Raw genomic sequence first — 19284 nt, forward strand, 5'->3', positions numbered from 1 at the left:
ATCAACCAATCACAAAGCATCTTCTTCAGCAAGCATTTATGTTAACCAATCTCCGATTGGCTGAAAATAAAAAGGTAGCTTTTAGCCAATGGCATTAAAGAGGCGGAGTTTGATGTCAAAACGTCATGACGTGAGCCGGCCGTACGTGCAGAGCGTACGCAGCGGTGGAGCCAGCTGTTGAGCGTTGTGTGTGGGAGAGAAGAGTCTCGTAGTCCGTGAGGGTGGATGGAGACTGCGGCCTGACAGGCGGAGAGAGCCGGTACCGGGCGGGTCCTGTCACACTGGGCTGTGGCCTCTAGCAGCATGGGCCTCATCTTTGCGAAGCTGTGGAACTTCTTCTGCAACCAAGGCAAGTGTCTGCGAGCGGCGAACAAAGAGCCGTCACCCTGCGGCTCCTGCCCCATCCAGCTGCTGCAAAACTACAACTCCCATGATGCCCGGCAGCCGAAGGAGTTGTAGTTTTGCAACAGCTGGGTCGTAAAACAATGAGATACAGTATAGTTACTATGTGAATTCTACTGAACTATTATTGAAACATTATTACACTTTATAATTTATCCTAATAGCTGTTTATACAGTGTCTTCTCTCTCTCTCTCTCTCTCTCTCTCTCTCTCTCTCTCTCTCTCTCTCTCTCTCTCTCTCTCTCTCTCTCTCTCTCTCTCTCTCTCTCTGTATTTATACTAAAATTCCCTTTAAAGGGGTTGTACATGACTACAAAACAGTGCTACCCCCTTGCAGAGGTCAGGTCGGGTATTGCAGCACAGCTTCACTGGATTTAATAATGTTTGGCTGCAATACCAGGCACCGCCAGCCTATAGGAGTGGCGCTGCAGATGGAGGTCGTGTTTTTTTTTTCCTGTAATAGTATCTATGAGACGTGACTGTCGGCCTGGGTTACAGCTCTGTAAGAATACCTTCACAGTATTTTAACCAAATAACATCTATATGTTTTATGCCTTGAAGGGTAATAAGTAGTTTATGACGCTGTGTTTCTCTAAAGACATAAGCATAATAGCAGTAGTAATATTATTTATATATATATATATATATATATATATATATATATATATATATTAATATAATCAAATTTTTTATTTTTTTTTTTCTCTCTGAAAACACTGTAAAGAGACATGGTACACTGTAGCCTCACTCTATGTGGTAGTCAGCCATCTTACTGTATGTCCCACTATTGTTAGGCTCCTATACTGTAAGTTCCCCTATACTGTATACTTCCCCCCCCCCCCCCCATACTGTAGACATGCACTTCCATACCGTATACCTCCCTCCACCTTTGTAGTTGGCCCATGTACCGTCCCTTTCCATATTCAGTCTCCCCTACTGTGCCTCTTCTTGCCCCTCTTGCCTCCCCTGCAGCTTGTGTTGAGCAAGTGGGGGGGGGGGGGGGGGCATAACAAGTCTGGCCCTGATTGGCTGTTGCTAAGTCACCCAGCATCAGGGATCTGGTCAGCTGACGGTAACTGGGGCTTATGTTTCAAGCATATTCCAAAAAGCCTGCAAAATGATGCTAGGTCTTATTTTCGGAGATACACAGTAAGTGAGAACCTACCTGGGGAAGGGAGTCTGTGTGTGTGTGTGTATATATATATATTAGTGGTAACTTGGTTTAAGAGCTCACATTTTTTTAAAATTGTGACTTGGTTTAAGAGCATTACTTTGGTTTAAGAGCTCCCTGTACTGGGTGGGAGTGCGAGTGGGGGAGGGGCAAGGCCTGCATAGCGGGGTCTACAGCACTGTACTCTGACTAAGGATGTCTTCCTCACCTTCCAAATCATAGCAGATCCACTTCAGGCTGTGGCTTACATCAGGGGACAGGACTGTGGAGGTAATCTCTCCATAGCTGTAACCCCTCTCTCCCCGGACAGAGAGCGCTGCTATACTGTGCCCACATATACTCTGCTCATGCCTTCATGCTCCCTGCAGTCTCTGTCAGTCCTGATTGCTCCATGCTGAACACACCCCTCTTCCCCATTACTGTCATGTGATCACACAGATTTGACAGCAGCCCTGCTTCTCTATTCTAGCCTGTTGTACTACACTACTGCATTATGGGGATCTGCAGTTCCATCCTGTATCTACAAACTGCTGCTGTTTTTCAGGTTTATGCCCTTACTATACATTACACACCACATGCTGATTGCTATACTGTACAGTAACTTATAATATCACATATTCAGCTGTTTTTCATTGTTTTTTTATTTGTTTTACATGTTGTTCAGAATATTAAATCATTACTTTTGGGTTGTGGAACCAATTGTCTGCATTTCAATGATTTCCTGTGGGAAAATTTGCTTTGGTTTAAGAGTGGATTTGGATTGCAAGCACAGTCCTGGAACGAATTATGCTCGTAATCCAAGGCACCACTGATTATATTTATATATATTTTATATATTATTATTATTATTATTTTTTTTTACACACACACTTGCAGTGAAATGATAGAATCAGGGATTTGATCAAATCCCTGGAAGTTATGAAATGACCGCGCCGTTCCATCATTTCCCTAGGGAATTGCTCAAATTACTGACCCCTTTCAGGGAAATGATGGATTGAATTCTATCATTTCCCCCTGCGACATAGAATTTGCTTACCGCATTGCCTCTTTGCTTCCCCCCCCCCCCCCTCTGCTCCCAGTTCTGCTTGCTTCCCCTGCTACGCGCATCCTGCTCCCCCGGCCTGTCCGCTCCGCTCCCCATCAGCCCCCGCTGCTGTACGCCTGCTGGGAGGTGTGCCGCTCTGCTCCCTGCCGCCATATGCCTGCTGGGAGTTCCTGTCCGCCATACGCCTGCTGGGGTGTTGTGCTGATCTGCTCCCCCCGTCCGCCTCTGCTGCCAAACATAGAGCGGGGCGACTCCTCGATCATTTCATCGTTTCCCTGAACGGGGTCAGGCATTTAAATCCTTAGGGAAATGAGGGAACGGCGCAGTCATTCCATAATTTCCCAGGATTTGCTCAAATCCCTGGATTCGATCATTTACGGCAACATATAATATATATATATATATATATATATATATATATATATATATATATATATATATATATATATATATATATATATATTTTTTTTTTTTTACTTTTTTTTTCTTTTAATACTTTATGCGCTCAGACGGCTCTTGTCTATCAAGTTGAGGCATAAAGAGGCTCTCTAAGTTGGCAAACTTCCACCTCTTAGAATATCCATAACGTTTCCCCTGTTAGCAGTCATCTCTGTGTAATGCAGGACCTGGGTTTGGACTTGTTGCCATTCATCACACCCTATCTCCCCCCGCCCCCCTTTATATACACATATCTTATGGGGATCAGACATCTTGCACATCAGATGGAATAGACTCCTCCAGCCATTGTGCGGCCAGCTTTAGGCTTATGAGACGTCCCAATCGGTGCAGACACTAGCCTCAGTACGTGTGCGATAATCCGATCTGGCGGTGACACCTGGTTGTGTTAGTCATACGTTGTTACAGGCGAAATGTCTCAGGTTTCTGTCTGGCTGTTCTTCAGTAATAGGATAGCTGCAGGTCGCACCATTGTGTAAGCTGCTTGTTCTTCCACTCTCTATAAGCCAGTATAGAATAGCTGTCTAATACGCTCTTCCTTATGGGAAAAAGGTATGCCGGTGCATTATAGCTATGGGCACTGTCCTGGCAAAGTTAGATATGAATGAGCATTAATGTATAAATGAGCATTAATGTATAAAGTATTAGTGTACCTGTCACCCGCAGCGGCAAGGTCCTCTGTTCATCTGGAAGTTCAGGTCACCATATATACGAATGTGCAATGAGGCCTTAAAGGGTTTATCCAGCAAAAAAACTTTCTTTCAGATAAACTGTTTTCAGAAAATTATACAGATTTGTAATTTATTCCCCTTTAAAAAATCTGAAGTCTTCCAGTACTTATCAGCTGCTGTATGTCCTGCATGAAATGTTTTCTTTTCAGTCTGACACAGCGCTCTCTACTGACACCTCAGTCCAAGACAGGAACTGTCCAGAGAAGTAGCACATCCTCATAGAAAACCTCTCCTGGCAGTTCCTGTTTCTGACAGAGGTGGCAGCAGAAAGCACTGTGTCAGACTGAAAAGAAAACATTTCCTGCAGGACATACAGCAGCTAATAAGTATGGTAAGACTTGAGATTTTCAAATAGAAATAAATTAGAAATCTAAATAACTTTCTGACACCAGTTGACTGTAAAAAAATAGATTCTTGCTGGAGTACCCTTTTAATGCTAGTGGCCGCTTATGGGATATAAGGGGGGGGGGTGGTTTCACGCACATTACAGATTCATAGCGTATCTCGGCACTGGTCTAGCAGCGGGCAGTCATGGCGGCCACACTGTAATGCATGAATAGGGGTGTTTTCTCATGAACTAGCTGTGTACATGGCTCCTTGCTGTTGGGTTTTCTTGTTGACGTGAGACGTCTGTAGATCACTTTGCACTACTATTCAAGCTGGACCTGAGCCTGGAAACGCATCCTAAATTGAGCTGTGACACTTCCTTTGCAGCGCTGTGACTGCTACTGGCACATTACTCCGCACCTACGTTTGTTCACCTCCCCTTTGATAGTCAAATTGAGATCTTTCCCTGTCAATTATACTGGCAGACATTCAACTCACATGCTCTAGATTAAAGAGATACCCAAAACAGCGCCACTCCTGTGTGTACAGGTTGTATGTGTTATTGCAGATTATCACCATTCACTTCTATGAAGCTTCGTTGCAATACTGGAAATAGGCGCGATGGTGTGTTAGAATAAAGCCGCCATGGTTTTCTAATCCCCCTGTAACCCACTTTAAATTTTTAGTTGATCACCTGGTACCTGCGGCTGGATGTGTATGTGCTGTGTACAGGTAACAGACCTTAGTAGTGATCACGTGTACATAGGCGGCTGTGATTTTTATCTCTACAGCTATGTTTACACACGGAGGTGGTGAGTCAGGATCCTCCCTGCCGGTGATGTGGCGGCTTATGTCATGCTTTACCTTACGTGGATCTTTGTTTTTCATGCGATTAGGTGTCCAGTCGCCCCATAACATATATAGTGACGAGAGTGACACGATGAGAGGGAGGAGCACAGAGTGCTTAAACGCAAAGCTTGCACCCCCATAATGGGTAGAAGGGTAATGGAGAATGGTGTGTGGACTTATTAGACGGACAATCTGAGGGGGGATCAAAAGAACACCAGGGGGCATCAGAGAAATTATGCAGCAGCAATATTTAAACACTGGAGCATTATGTTAATGCTTTAAATAGACCTTTTCATTAAATAGAAACTTTACATGTGATATGATTAGCAGGGGGTCTTATTGGTAACACCCTGGCCAATCTAGGTAACAAGCTGGGAAAAGCCTATTGTAATGCGTTTCACTCCCCACTTAGCTGCTGTATGTCCTGCAGGAAGTGGTGTACTCTTTACAGTTGGACACAGTGCTCTCTGCTGCCACCTCTGTCCATGTCAGGACCTGTCCAGAGCAGCAGCAAATCCCTATAGAAAACCTCTCCTGCTCTGGACAGTTCCTGACATGGACAGAGGTGGCAGCCGAGAGCACTGTGTCAGACTGGAAAGAATACACCACTTCATGCAGGACATACAGCAGCTGATAAGTATGGGAAGATTTGAGATTTTTAAATAGAAAGCTATATAGATTTGTAATTTAATTCTGACACCAGTTGATTTGTAAGAGAAAAAAAAACTCCCTAGTGCCCCTTTAAATATAGGTCCTGTAGAATCTGCCTTCTCTAGCAGTCAGACGTATTGTTACAGGCGCTGGCATGTGGTCCGTCCGCTCTGTTATTCTGACGTCTCGTCTGTCCATTATGGCTTCTCTATCTCTGTGTAACGCACTTGGCTCCCTCCTCTTGTCTTAATGCAGGTCTTGGCACTGGATTGTTTACATAGTTCAGCTTGTAGGTAAATGTAATCATTCTTGCTTTATTGATGTAATTATGTGCGTATATATCGTCTGCATGGACGTTTATGCGTCTTGGAGACGCTGATGCCATTCCTCGGGGTGAGAGACTGCGTTACTTAAAGGGGGAATTAACGCTGCGGATTTATTGCAAAAACATATTCGGCTGAATGGAGTTGTAGCTCCAGATTATCGGTATAGGATTCTGTAATCTTCAATTACCTTGTATAGAAATGAGTGGTCTATGGTGGATACCATCTCCTAATCTGTTCTGTTTCTCGTTGCAGAGCACAAGGTGATCATTGTCGGCCTGGATAATGCAGGGAAAACCACTATCCTTTACCAGTTGTAAGTATTACCCATTACCCCAAATATACACACTGACCTCTGCAATATACATGAAGTCACTATTCAGTGACCTTATAACAAGGACTGCGGCAATAGCTGAGTAGTTGGCCTGTTTGGGTCGGGACCTGCATCTACATTACATTAGTAATATCTGTACACCAATGTGAATTGGGGAGGAATCAATCTTTTTGGTGCAATTTATGAACCAGAAGGCCCAGGATGAACAAAAACCAGCTCCCCTGAGAATACAGCTCCAATTTACACACAGGCCCTTAAAGGGAGCCAATCAGCCCAAATGGTTTGTGCCGGGAGCTGCACAGGAGCCCTATAAATTTTTCCAGAGAACCTTTAAGGGAAATCTTCTGGTGTAAGCGTGTCAATGATCAAATTGCGAACAAAATTTTTTTTATATCTATATAATTTTTTTATTTACTTGCAGTTACAATTGCATTAACAGCGTTTTATAACGTTTTGTCATCTTGTCTAAACGCTTTAAAAAAAATATATATATATTGCTGATAGCGCTCACTTACAGAGCCTGTGACATGGCTCGATAATTGCTCAGCAAGGACTGCCCGGTCATTGTTGGCGATGTCTGTGCAACCTTTGCCTTTTTAAGTGTAAAGTATAGTTTGTACGTACCTGTCCGAGCTTCTGCTCGCTTCCCACAGCTACCGTTGGAACTTCAGAGCAGGTGTCTGAAGTGACAGGCTGCTCGGCCAATCACTGGCTACAGTGATGATCAGTCTTGGCCAGTGATTGGTTGAGCGGTCTGTCAATTAAGAGACTGACTCTGACGTTCCAGTGACGGCTGTGGACGGAGAGACGAAGCCAGGAGAACACCAGGGAGCATGGACAGGCATGAAATAACTTTATTTTTTATTTTGCATTGCAGTGGACGGCCAATTTTTCAGCAGGTTGGAAGATAATAATCAGCCTATACACATAATCCTCCCTATACACATGCCAACAATGTGTTACCAAAATATGTGCAGGGTCCCAGTCCGTTGGCCTACCACCTTACTCCAGCGTTGTTTTGCCACTGCTTCCTCAGGAAGTATCTGTGCTATCAGTTTCTAGGGCTGCACAAACCATACAAGTATCAGTCATGCAGCTTGATTTGTCGTGCCATGTAAAGGCAGTGCGCTTGGTTGCGGCTGACAAACCATGGCTCCTAAAGGACCCTTAGAACAGGCCATGAGGTTGCTATCTGAGATCAAAAGAAAGCATGATTGGTCAGATATACCAAAGAACAGCACACAGTTTTGGTCCACACAGCCTTGTGTATATATATATATATATATATATATATATATATATATATATATATATATATATATATATATATATGTATATATATATATATATATATGTATATGTATATATGTATGTATGTATGTATGTGTAATTTTTTTTTTTTTTTTTATTATCCATTTATGGCTCCAAAACAGCCCCAGATAATCGTGACAACATAGCTTACAGAAAATTTTTGAGAGCGATAGGAGCCCAAAAGAATCCAGTGCAAAATTATGATCATGTGTCAAAAATGTTGAGCATTTTAGAAGCTAATGGAATGCAATGGGACCTGCTGGTTCAGTAGAATATGCTTGGCCGCCATACACGCATATCCTTATCTACAGGAGCACATGATGCTGGAAAATTCTTCAGGCAGTAGTCACACAGTCTTTGTTTGCTTCTCCTATATACTTTTCCTTCATCTTGGATCCACTTCTAACTTTGGCTCAAAAACATTAATATTTACTTTCAGAAGTTATACCGCCCCATGGCCACTGTGTTATGACTTGACTGTGTCGGCAATCTTTAACGCTTTCTTTTTTTTTGTTGTTTTTTTTTTCCTTTTTTTTCTTTCAGTTTAATGAATGAAGTGGTTCACACCTCTCCGACCATTGGAAGCAACGTAGAGGAAATAGTGGTGAAGAATACCCACTTTTTGATGTGGGACATTGGAGGCCAGGAATCCCTGCGCTCGTCATGGAACACCTATTATTCTAACACAGAGGTAACTGGCAGTGACGCCTTCATCTGGAGGGCTCTGGCAGGCTTCTCCACTCTGCCTTACATTCAGACTTCTCTATTGGCTCACTTGGGTGGAACAGAGAATTAAAAGTCATGGAAAAGCTACAGTATGTCTCGGCCTGCTGCTTAATCTGAGAAAATTGCTTTAGTGGAAAGTTAAACATTGTCTGCAATATTCTGCTAAGACCAAGATCTGCAAAATAGACGATCAAATAGTCCCAAGTAGGGCTGGGTAATTTTATTCAAATTGATTTGCCCTTAGGGGCGGGGGTCTGACCATTTTTAGATTTATTTTTATTCACCAACTCAATTTTCACACACTGCAGTACATAAAGTGTTGAGCAGGAGGACACTACCAGGCTTACCCGACTCTGTTCCTGCAATCTCCTAATGAGCTTTTATAGTTAAATTCTGTGGACTGACAGAGCAAGCAGCCATTGGTTCCCTGCCCCGGCAGCCACTCTTGTGGCCATAGGCAGCATTCTGCTTACTTCTAGAGGGACTACCAACCTGGGGGAGAGGTATAAGGGGATTCTACTTACTGGGTAGGGGCTACCTGCATGGATGCACACATTGGCCTAACTACTGTGTGGATGCACAGAAGACCTCCTGTACTACGAGGGCAAATATTGGGCATAACTACTTATTAAGGTCTTATGGGGGCACTGATACTATGTAAAGTAATAGTTTCTGCCTAAACAAGTAAAATAGAATCTGAGGTGCCAGCAAGAAGAAAAGTTTTCTGCTTCCAAAACGAAAGCAAAATCGAGGTTTGAATCAACCATACTGAAAAAAAAAAAATTGAGATTTTTATTTTTTGGGCCATATTAGATTAACACTGATAGGATCAGAAACATTGCAAACTTTACCTTTACCATGGTTTTTTTTTTTTTTTTTTTTTTTTTTTGTTTTTTTTAATATGTACAGAGAACTTGGGGTCACTGCCTCCACTTAGAGATGTCAAAAGTTTTGATCTGTCGGTGTCTGAGTGTTCAGACCGCAACCGATAAGAACGAGCCAGGAAGAGTTTGCATGAAGCTTGTTCTCTTTTGGTTGTACTGTATCTTGTGAGCTGGTAGTCGGCATGTAGTGTGCGCTGTGCGGACTTTTGCCAACTTGTGTTTCGGGGTCATGGTCTAAACACTGAAAACTTGTCATGTCAAAACTTTTGACTTGATGGGTCACCCAGCTTTCCTTGACTCCTAAATGGGAATCTTATCACAATATAACTAGGGTTGTCGTTCAGGAACCTAGAAAAGCTGGATGTTCAGACAGGATGGTGTATTTTTCCTGTTGTAGTTCTTGTTTTTTTGAGAATCCAGTTCTAATAGGACCAGGTAGTTGCTGGGCTATGGGAGTTTTCCTTATAATATAACGAGGCTCTGATCACTTTCTCCCATTTAGAAGCCTTTGATCTGTCTGACACTTCTCTATTTAAAGTTTCCGTCATGTGACCTGTAAACCTTCTGGTGGATAATTGTGTTCGTGTATATTGCAGCTCATCAGCTGATTGATCTTCCTGACAGACGGCTTTGTTGTCATAGGAGCTCGGGGAAAAATGTTGCACTTACATGATCTATAGTCCCTATGAATAAAAGAGCATTGTATGTATTGCTGTATGTGTGAAGCCCTTTGTGCCAGTTACATAATCATTTAGCTCACAAGCCTCTGCGTCAGCACCGTGAACTGTGAGCTTTAATAATGCATCTGGCATGTGAGAATACTAAAACGTATGCAATGCTGTAAAGCAGATGGTTACGCTGACTGTACCATCACCTTACAATACATGAAGGATCAGAGCTGCACGTCCTGCACATGGCCTTGTCTAGTGGGGAAAACATACGAAGGTGTCATTGTTCCCAAAGGGGTTGTCTGGTAAAAAAAAAAAAAAAATCATGCTGCTGGCGGACACTTCAGTAATGTATACTTACATGTCCCGTTCCTCGGCCGCCTGCTCTGTGCTGCTGTCAGCATTTTTAAAACATCCAATGACCTGCCGCTCCCACCACAAATGGGGGCTCAGTATAGCCAATGCTGACAGGCTATTTCCTATGGGAATGAGACATCATTTGGAGGTTATAAAAACAGTGGTAAAGAACATCTTGCCTGAGATCTGCCAGTGGCGGGGGGGGGGGGGGCGCGACAGGTAAGTATACATTACTGACATGGCCCCCGCTGCTGCAAGAATAAGTCTGAATTTTTCCTGGACAACCACTTTAACTAGGGATCAGTGAGGGCCCCCCCCAGCAGTCTGAACTCTAAAGTAGCCCCATTAGTGTCTGTTAGGTGTGGAGAAATCTGTATCTGCTGACACCTTGTTGGTGGGGAATGGTTACACTCTGTTGTGTATATGTATGGCGCAATAGGTAGTAATAGATGCTTCAAAAGTGTTTACACACTCAGAGCCAGATCCACTTTAAATCGTAACTTTTTTTTTTTTTTGACAAGTTTGTGTGGTTTGGTGGAGGGGAGTTTTGAGACCTCACTTACTGTTGAAACAAAGGGGCAGAAGCACTCATCTGAGAGCTGCCTTCTCTCCTTGTCACATCTGAAAAATTCTGCCCCTTCATGTCAGTGATTATTGTCGATCTCGGCACCCGGACCTGTCAGTGTTTCAGACATTACCCTTTCAGTAAAGGTAGTAGTGTAATTGCTGCTGTTCTATTGGTTAAGATCTAATTGTATTATTTCTCCTTAGTTTATCATCCTGGTTGTGGACAGCACTGACCGAGAGAGACTCTCCATCACAAAAGAGGAGCTCTACAGGATGCTGGCTCATGAGGTAGGATACAGCACTGGGTCATGTGTTTGCAGCTTCTAAAGCTCCTATTACACAGGGCGATGGAGAGGAGCAAAGAGAGATATAGGCGCTCGCTTGCTCCTCGTTCCCAGCTCGCTGCCAATACTATTATATCTGAACACTTCTGCCCCTTCATGTCAGTGATCGTTGACGATCTCGGCGGGTCACAGGGTATAGATCACTAGAAAATCTACATGTAGTCTAGTAGCCTCTCCATATTTAAAACGTGCACTTACATAGGGGGATTGGTAGAGGTAGATGCTGTCCTCAGTAGGGGGATTGGTAGAGGTAGATGCTGTCCTCAGTCTCAGTTTTAAGGCGGTTGTCTGGTGGTTTATATTACAGCACTCAAACTGTTAAATCTCTGCACTCCTGTACTGACATGGCTGTATCAGTATAGTAGCTTGAAGATTTGACTCTTTCGAAGCTCCCAGCAACCTCATGAATGATTATGCCAGGAGTTCCGAGGTCTGGTCCGTAGTATACAGTCTGTGTGCAGACCGTATATTACGGACATATGAATTGGCCCTTACTGGGAGTGGAGGTAACCCTTTTGAAAGGTTATAAGGACATAACTAATCTCCCTATAGGTCTGTTCAAAAACATCCTGGGTTACCTGTTGGCCTTTACTTTACTTTCAGGTCCCTTTCAACACTGGCTACTATAGCCAGTCGCATCTAGTTTCATTAGATACATTCTCACTTAAAGGAGAAGTCCGGTGAAATTTTTTTATTAAAGTATTGTATTGCCCTCCAAAAGTTATACAAATCACCAATATACACTTTTTACGGGAAATGCTTATATAGTGCTTTTTCCCTGCACTTACTACTGCATCAAGGTGTCACTTCCTGGATAACATCGTGATGTCGCTTCCTGGATAAAATGGTGATGTCACGACCCAACTCCCAGAGCTGTGCGGGCTGTGGCTGCTGGAGGGGAAGATGGCAGAGGGACACTGAGGGACACGGGGTGCTGGAGGGACACTGAGCATCCCTCTGCCATCATCCTCTCCAGCAGCCACAGCCTGCACAGCTCTGGGAGTCTGGTTGTGACATCACCATGTTATCCAGGAAGTGACATCACCATGTTATCCAGGAAGTGACATCACCATGTTATCCAGGAAGTGAAGCCTTGATGCAGTAGTAAGTGCAGGGAAAAAAGCATATAAGCATTTCCCGTAATAAGTGTATATTGGTGATTTGTATAACTTTTGGGGGACAATACTATACTTAAATAAAAGCTTTCATCAAACTTCACCTTTAAAATGGGATCAAATAGTCAATGCGGGTATATACTATTTTAGTGTCTCCATAGAAGAGCATGAGGGACTATGACAGAACACTCTGGCTGGGTGCATACAGGTATATATCAGGAAGAATCCATGACCTACACTAATGTACCTAAAAATTGCATCAAGGACCGTAGTCACGGGCTCTTGTGTCCTGGAGCCGTTCTGTAATGTGGCCTATATTGAGGTAGCACTGAGAAACTTCTTTTGAACGATCCTAATAAAGGCTTCATTCCAGAGGAGAATAATGACTTATTACAGAAGAAATGTGATACTGATGTCTCAATGTTCTGTCGTCCTGGGTGGATCACGTCGTGTAGCACAAAGCTCCATGAATTGAGTTTTATTACTGGTATTGTCACACCAAGAAATATCATGATACACTGTAACCTCAATGACACCCGAGCAGCCTGGTAACTAAAGTGCAGGAAAGCTGAGCCATGACGCCTGTGTGAAAAAAGTCAACAAACTTTGCCTGTGCCGTGTATGTTTTTCTCTAATTTAGGTAACTTGTCTACAGAGTCGATATATAGCTGACTGTGTAAATTTGCTTTTCTTTAGGATTTACGGAAGGCGGCAGTTCTTATCTTCGCAAACAAGCAAGATATGAAAGGATGCATGACGGCAGCCGACATCTCCAAATACCTCACCCTTAGCTCTATAAAGGATCATCCGTGGCATATCCAGTCCTGCTGTGCACTCACAGGAGAGGGGTAAGTATAGCGGGCACATCTGGGACGACTTATTAAACCTCTAAATCAGGGATGGGGAAACTTTGGCTCTCCAGCTGTTGCAAAACTACAATTCCCATCATGCCCGGACAGGCATGATGAGAATTGTAGTTTTGCAACAGCTGGAGGGCCGAAGGTTCCCCATCTCTGCTCTAAATGAACGATCAACATTGGCTGGTCCTTTTACACAGACCAATTGTTGGGTAGATGAGTGTTCTTAGGAAGGCTGACAACTGATAATCGGCTTAGTTATACGTGGTACCTTTCATATATTGGTCTGTGCTTAAAGAATTTAGAAATAAGCTCTTATTTTCCCGTGAAAGAGGCATTCCCTAGTTGCTGAGGTCTGTAACTCCTCTCCCCTTTCCTGTCTCTGGTTTCCCAGAGCTCTGTTTACAAATCCCGCACCAGAAGACAATTTGTACGCACAGCGCAGCTATGAGACTTGCAATTTTGTATTTTGGAAGCACAGACTAATCTATGAAAAGTACCATGTGTCTCCTTGCATTACCAGCTATCTAACCGACGGTGAATTGCAGCTGACATATTCCCTTTAAACTGTGCTAGAATTCTGGTTTGTCCAGTCAAAATATTGGCAGAAGCAGCACCACTCTTGTCGTCAGTTTGGGTGGAGTTTTGCAACTCTGTTTCATTGAAGTGAATGGAGATGAATTTATAAAACCACACACAACCTGAGGATAGGGGAGGTGCTATTTTTGCAAGAAAGTCATGTCCTCTAATAGACATGAGTGAACCGCTCATCTAAACGAAGCGAAGAGCTTCGTTTGATCAGTACTTCACTCAAGTCGGCTGCCTGTCAGCGCTGCTCCACTCCGTCACTCCTCCCAGGATGCTGGGAAAAGCTGGATTCAATCTTGGGGAAACTTCTCACAGTTTCCCAGGATTAGATCCAGTTTTTCCCCGGCACCTGGGGTGGAGCAGCAGGGAGCGGAGGAGCACTGTCAGTTAGCCATCTTGAGTGGAGCACAGATCAGACAAAGCTCTTATCTTCGTTTAGATGATCGATTTGCTCATGTCTACTTACTGCATTAGAGGACATAACTTTCTCGCAAAAAACAGCACCTCCCTTTATCCTTAGGTTGTGTGTGGTATTACAGTTCATCTCTATTCACTTCAATGAAACAGAGTTTTAAAACCCCACCAAAACTGATGACCGGAGTGGTGTGTGCAGTATTACAGTTCATCTCCATTCGCTTTCTCGATCTGCTTATCTATCTAATATATATATATATATATATATATATATATATATATATATATATATATATATATATATATATATATATATATATATATATATATATATATTTATATATATAATTTTATTACACACAAAAGGGTTTGTATAATATAACTTTTATTTCCTTCCTTGCAGGTTATGTCAAGGTCTTGAATGGATGACTTGCCGAACCGGCGTGAGATAACTCCACCCCTCCCTGGTGGGAGGACACCGTTTACCCAATGGACTCTTTTCAGTACCTTTTTACACTACAACATCTCCATGCTTAATTTATAAGAGAATCGGATCTGTCTCTGAGCCACACTTGAATCAAGTGACGCTGCATCAGGAAACTGACGACCATTAGACTGTTCCACACCCGACCTCCGTTTTTCATGATTATTTCGAGAATCCACCCGTACATCCGAAGCATTAATACACAAAACGCTGCTTTTTTTTTTTTTTTTTTTTTTTTTTTTTTTTTAAATAATGACTTCTGTCATTTTTATCGTTTTTAATGGTTCTCCTACATTTGTCAGCATAAGCTAAGCAGCTGTTGGCTTGGCATGCTGGGAGCTTAAGAGGCCACAGTTTGCTGACTTCTGGGTTTAAATAGGTCAATATTCAATTCTGTTATATTATATTTTGGTCTATGGCATATCATTGCGGATGTCACACTGGGACTAGGACTTTATGGGAGCTTTGGTCAACACAAACTTGCATCTGTACATTACTGTTTACTTATGGGTATAGGGATTGCACAAATCAACTTTTTTTTTTTCTACATTTTTTTCTAGAATATTTTTAACTTAGAGGGATGAAAAACAGAAGAGAATTTTCTGACCCCTATAGGTAAAAATTTTCTCTTATCCCAGGAAAAAAAATTCCCTTACTTTGTCTTTGCAGCTGTTGCAAAACTACAACTCCCACCAGTGATGGGAGTTGTAGTTTTGCAACAGCTGCAGGCCCACAGGTTGGTGAACTATGACATGGGAGTTGCCTTTGAGCTTTAGCTTAAAACTGCCTTAGGGTGCGTTCACACGTACAGGATCTGCAGCAGATTTGATGGCGCGCATTTGAAGTTGCAGATTCAATGCAAAGTAACTCTGGGCCATCAAATCTGCTGTGGATCTGCTGCAGATTGAAATCTACGACATCAAATCTGCTGCAGATCCTGTACGTGTGAACGCACCCTTAAAGGGGTTTCCAGGATTAGAGAAGGAAAAAAAAAGCACAGCTACCTCTTTGCAAAAACAGCGCCACCCCTGTCCTCAGGTTGTGTGTGGTATTACAATTTAGCTCCATTCACTGAGCTGCAATACCACACCTAAACTGAGGACAGGAGTGGTGCTGTTTCTAGAAGAAAGTGGTGAAATTTTTCTAAGCCTGGGCAACCCCTTTAATTACTGTGTTTTTATTAATTTTCACTGCCGCCATTCTCATTTCCTGCTAGATATCTGCCTTAGAAAATTCCCCTAACCCTTTTATAGAGATACTATGTTTACTTTGGATTTTAATTTTGTTTCTGTATACATTTTTTTTTTTTACGAATAGCAAAGGATTGTCGGGTTATTTTGGGGCTTTCTGGAGCTTAGACTGCTTTCCATGCTTTATTCTGACACTATTGCATCTCTACGTTCTTACATGGAGGAGAATAGGTAAAATATTCATTATAGGGCAGGTTAAAACTAGTATAATAGGTCAACAAAGCATCAGCTACTGTATGGAAGATCAGTATGCCAATGATGATGCTTCAACTGGGGATGATTATATGGATATTCTATATAGACTAAGGATACAAGAAAATTTATAAATCTAGTTTGGAGAAAGTAAGATCCAATATTGCGGACTGTATACTTATACCAAGGACCCCCTGTATACTGTTTTGTTGATCTATAGCATTTTCTTATGTGTTAGTTTTGTGCATGGTAGACAAGCTTTTTGGGTTCGGGCTCAGCATGTCTCTATGTATATGTAGCCCTTATACATTTACCTTTCTGATCTGATTCTCTTCCCCTCCATCCTGCATCAAGATGCTGACACACACTGGATTAAGGAGGGGTTATCCCAAGATTATAACCTGTCCTATTGCTGGAACATCCTTTGCTCTTTGGAACAGGGGTCCCCCGTCCTTCGAGTGGTGCCGTGGTTGAACATATGCACTGCTGCTCCATTAACTCCTTTTAGGACTGTATATAGCAGATACCTTTACCATTACGAGTGATTTGGATTGGTGGTATATGTGTGCGTGTGCTCTACCGTCGCGTTACTCAGGATACGCAGGTCCTAGTCATCAACTCCAAACAGATCAGATGCTGATCTGTAGTATCGATCATTTCTTTTTATTATGGGATAACACTTTTAACATTGGTTGATTATTCGCAAAATCAATGTTAATGTATATGGGAGCTGGTGCAGGGACAAGTGCTGGGTATATTGGATGCCAATGTATCCAGCCGTTCCTTAGCTCTCAAGGTGCGCTTAGCTGGGGACGTCTGTGTCCGTCCTAGCCCCTCGGGTTGAAAGAAAGTCATACTTGGTAAACCCAAGATTACTGACCGATACATCTGCTAATCAATACCTCATGCGCATAGCTAGCGGTTAATAGAGGGGTTGCCAACTCCAACGTATATTACGAGCCAGTTTTTTGGTGTGAATGTCCATGTGCATCTAAAATCTCAACAGGTGCTAACTGGAAATCTCTAGGAGAGCCCCTAGTGGTTGGTGCTTCGCCTGCACATACATAGACCTAAACTGTGGCAGATGGTTCAGCGACCGGGTGGATAAGTTGGTGGTAGTTATGATAGACCCCTTTTAATCATAAAAATATATATTATTGGGATTCCTTTAGTCACTCGGTCATGAAACAATGATATTTGTATGAGAATTTGTTGGCTTATAAACACTACACTATAGTCACTAATAGCCAGGATTTAAAGTTTGAAGAGTTTATCCAGGATTGAAAAAAGAGACAGATACTTTCTTACAAAAACAGCGCCACCCCTGTCCTTAGGTTGTGTGTGGTATTACAAGTCCACTCCAGTCACACCTGTGGAACTGAGCTGCAATACCATATCCAAACTGAAACCAACAGTTTTTCTTACCCCTTTAGGGTGTGTTTACACGTACAGGATCTGCAGCTGATTTTCTGCAGCAGATTTCATTTAAATAACTGAACACCGCATCAAATCTGCTGCAGATCCGGTACGTGTGAATACACCCTTTAAGTGCATTGGATTGGGCAACTGACCCCATAGATCCACTTTATTTTTATTTCCACCTTTTTTAACTGGGGTTTATCACAGGTGGTCCAAGGAGTAGATCTATAGGATATTCAAAAGAAGGGACTTATGAAATCCACTTCTAAACTTTAATATGTTCCTTATTCAATGTAAAAAAAATAGATAAGGAAACTTAGTGCCTTTTGATATATGCACCATATAGGAATGCTGAATGTGTAGACCTTAAAGGGATTGTCCGAGACTCCAATTTTGTAAGCCCATCTAAGCTTTTTTGTGGTTTTGATGACAGAAAGCAAACCTGGGGACATGGCGGGGCTCACTAGTCGTGTGACTACCCTAGAGATATTAGAGGGGGCAGTGGTGAAAATTGAGACAGTCTTGGACAACCCATGAAGTTTGTTAGAAATTTTTAATGTTTTCTTTAGCTCCATTATTTTGATAGTCTTAACCTTTTTCCATAACCTTGACTTAGTGTTTTTAGAAGCTTTCACACCAACAAAAGGTCAACCCAACCCTGCCATATTAGTGTTTTGTTTGGTCTGTATTATCGATCAGGTGCTTTTTATGTTGCCCCCTTCCTGTCAAACCAAACGGGCAAGCTCACTAGTTTTCTATTCATTTTAAAAATGAGGATGTGACCATAAAGTATTGCATCTTTTGTCGTCAGGTGATGACGATGTGAAATCTATAAATGTCTTTCAAAAACCAATTATTTTTTTTTTTTATTTCTGAATAAATATTTAATGCATTTTATTGAACTGTCTGTTGCTCTTTATTTGCAAACTTTTATTTATTTTCCCATCATGCCTGGACAGCCAAACTAATTATATAATCTCCTTAAACTATATGGGGCAGTGATGGGGAAGCTTTGATTCACCTTTTTTAGGCACAGTGTGAAGGACTCTGGAGGAGACAGATGGGCTACGCTTGCATTTCCACATGTCCAGGCTTTTTCCTGCATGCAGCACTATCTAAGCCCCGCCTTCAATTCCTGTGTTCTGTCCTGGTCTCTGCTGACAGAATTCACGGCATTGGGCATCAGTTTGCTAGGAAGGAAGACATCTAGTGGCCAGACTTAGTGGCAGCACTGAAGTTTTCATCTGGAGCGGCAGGAGGCTGTGGCCCTGGGGGGGTAGTGGGTACATTGTCTTATCCAGGTCTGGGGGAAGGGGGATGCCTGCTGGGGGGGCGTGTCGGGTGAGGTGCCAAGTGGGTAACTGGAGATATGATGGGAGGCACGGCCCACTGAAGATGATGTCAGTGGGGTCACATGTCCTGTCGCTTCAGGGGGCAAGGTTATAATCATTAACCCTGCCCATTGACGAGAGGGGAGGACACGTGATCCATGTCTCTGAAGGTGGGGACCAGGAGGAAAGAGCAAGACGGAGTGGACTTCGTTTAGCTCACTTTTTTGCATCCAGAGGGGATAAGTCTGGGAAAAATAGCCCCAAAACGACTCCGGAAACAGGTAATTACTTGCTTTGAGCATTACATGGAGCTATGGGTGGGCTATTTAAATTTAGTGCTACTGAGCCACTTTGGGAATCAGCCTGTGTCAGTAGCGCTGCAGCACAGTGTAGTGAGCAATGATTGACAGTTATCTGGGAGAAGTTTCCCAGGACTGGATCCAGCTTTTCCAGGCACCCAGAGAGGGACGGCATGAAGTTTAAAGGCC

At 42.8% G+C, this 19284-nt stretch overlaps 1 protein-coding gene across 1 annotated transcript; it reads left to right on the forward strand.

Moving 5' to 3' along the window:
• The first annotated feature begins 141 nt into the window (after positions 1 to 141).
• Positions 142 to 15290, forward strand: ARL5B (ARF like GTPase 5B). The gene is made up of 6 exons (XM_069959033.1): positions 142 to 349; positions 6211 to 6271; positions 8144 to 8291; positions 11007 to 11090; positions 12958 to 13109; positions 14524 to 15290. The coding sequence occupies exons 1-6, from the start codon at positions 304 to 306 to the stop codon at positions 14570 to 14572; spliced, it is 540 nt and encodes a 179-aa protein (XP_069815134.1). The 5' UTR covers positions 142 to 303; the 3' UTR covers positions 14573 to 15290.
• The last annotated feature ends 3994 nt before the right edge of the window (positions 15291 to 19284 follow it).

This window comes from Dendropsophus ebraccatus, chromosome 2, assembly GCF_027789765.1.
Source record: "Dendropsophus ebraccatus isolate aDenEbr1 chromosome 2, aDenEbr1.pat, whole genome shotgun sequence".
Taxonomy (NCBI): Eukaryota; Metazoa; Chordata; class Amphibia; order Anura; family Hylidae; genus Dendropsophus; species Dendropsophus ebraccatus.

What these genes read in the sequence shown, in the direction of transcription:
- ARL5B (XM_069959033.1), top strand. Translation starts at nt 304, where the DNA reads ATGGGCCTCATCTTTGCGAAGCTGTGGAACTTCTTCTGCAACCAAG. An exon ending in ACCACTATCCTTTACCAGTT is followed by an intron (nt 6,272 to 8,143) that starts GTAAGTATTACC and finishes TTTTTCTTTCAG; the next exon opens with TTTAATGAATGAAGTGGTTC. An exon ending in TGTGCACTCACAGGAGAGGG is followed by an intron (nt 13,110 to 14,523) that starts GTAAGTATAGCG and finishes CCTTCCTTGCAG; the next exon opens with GTTATGTCAAGGTCTTGAAT.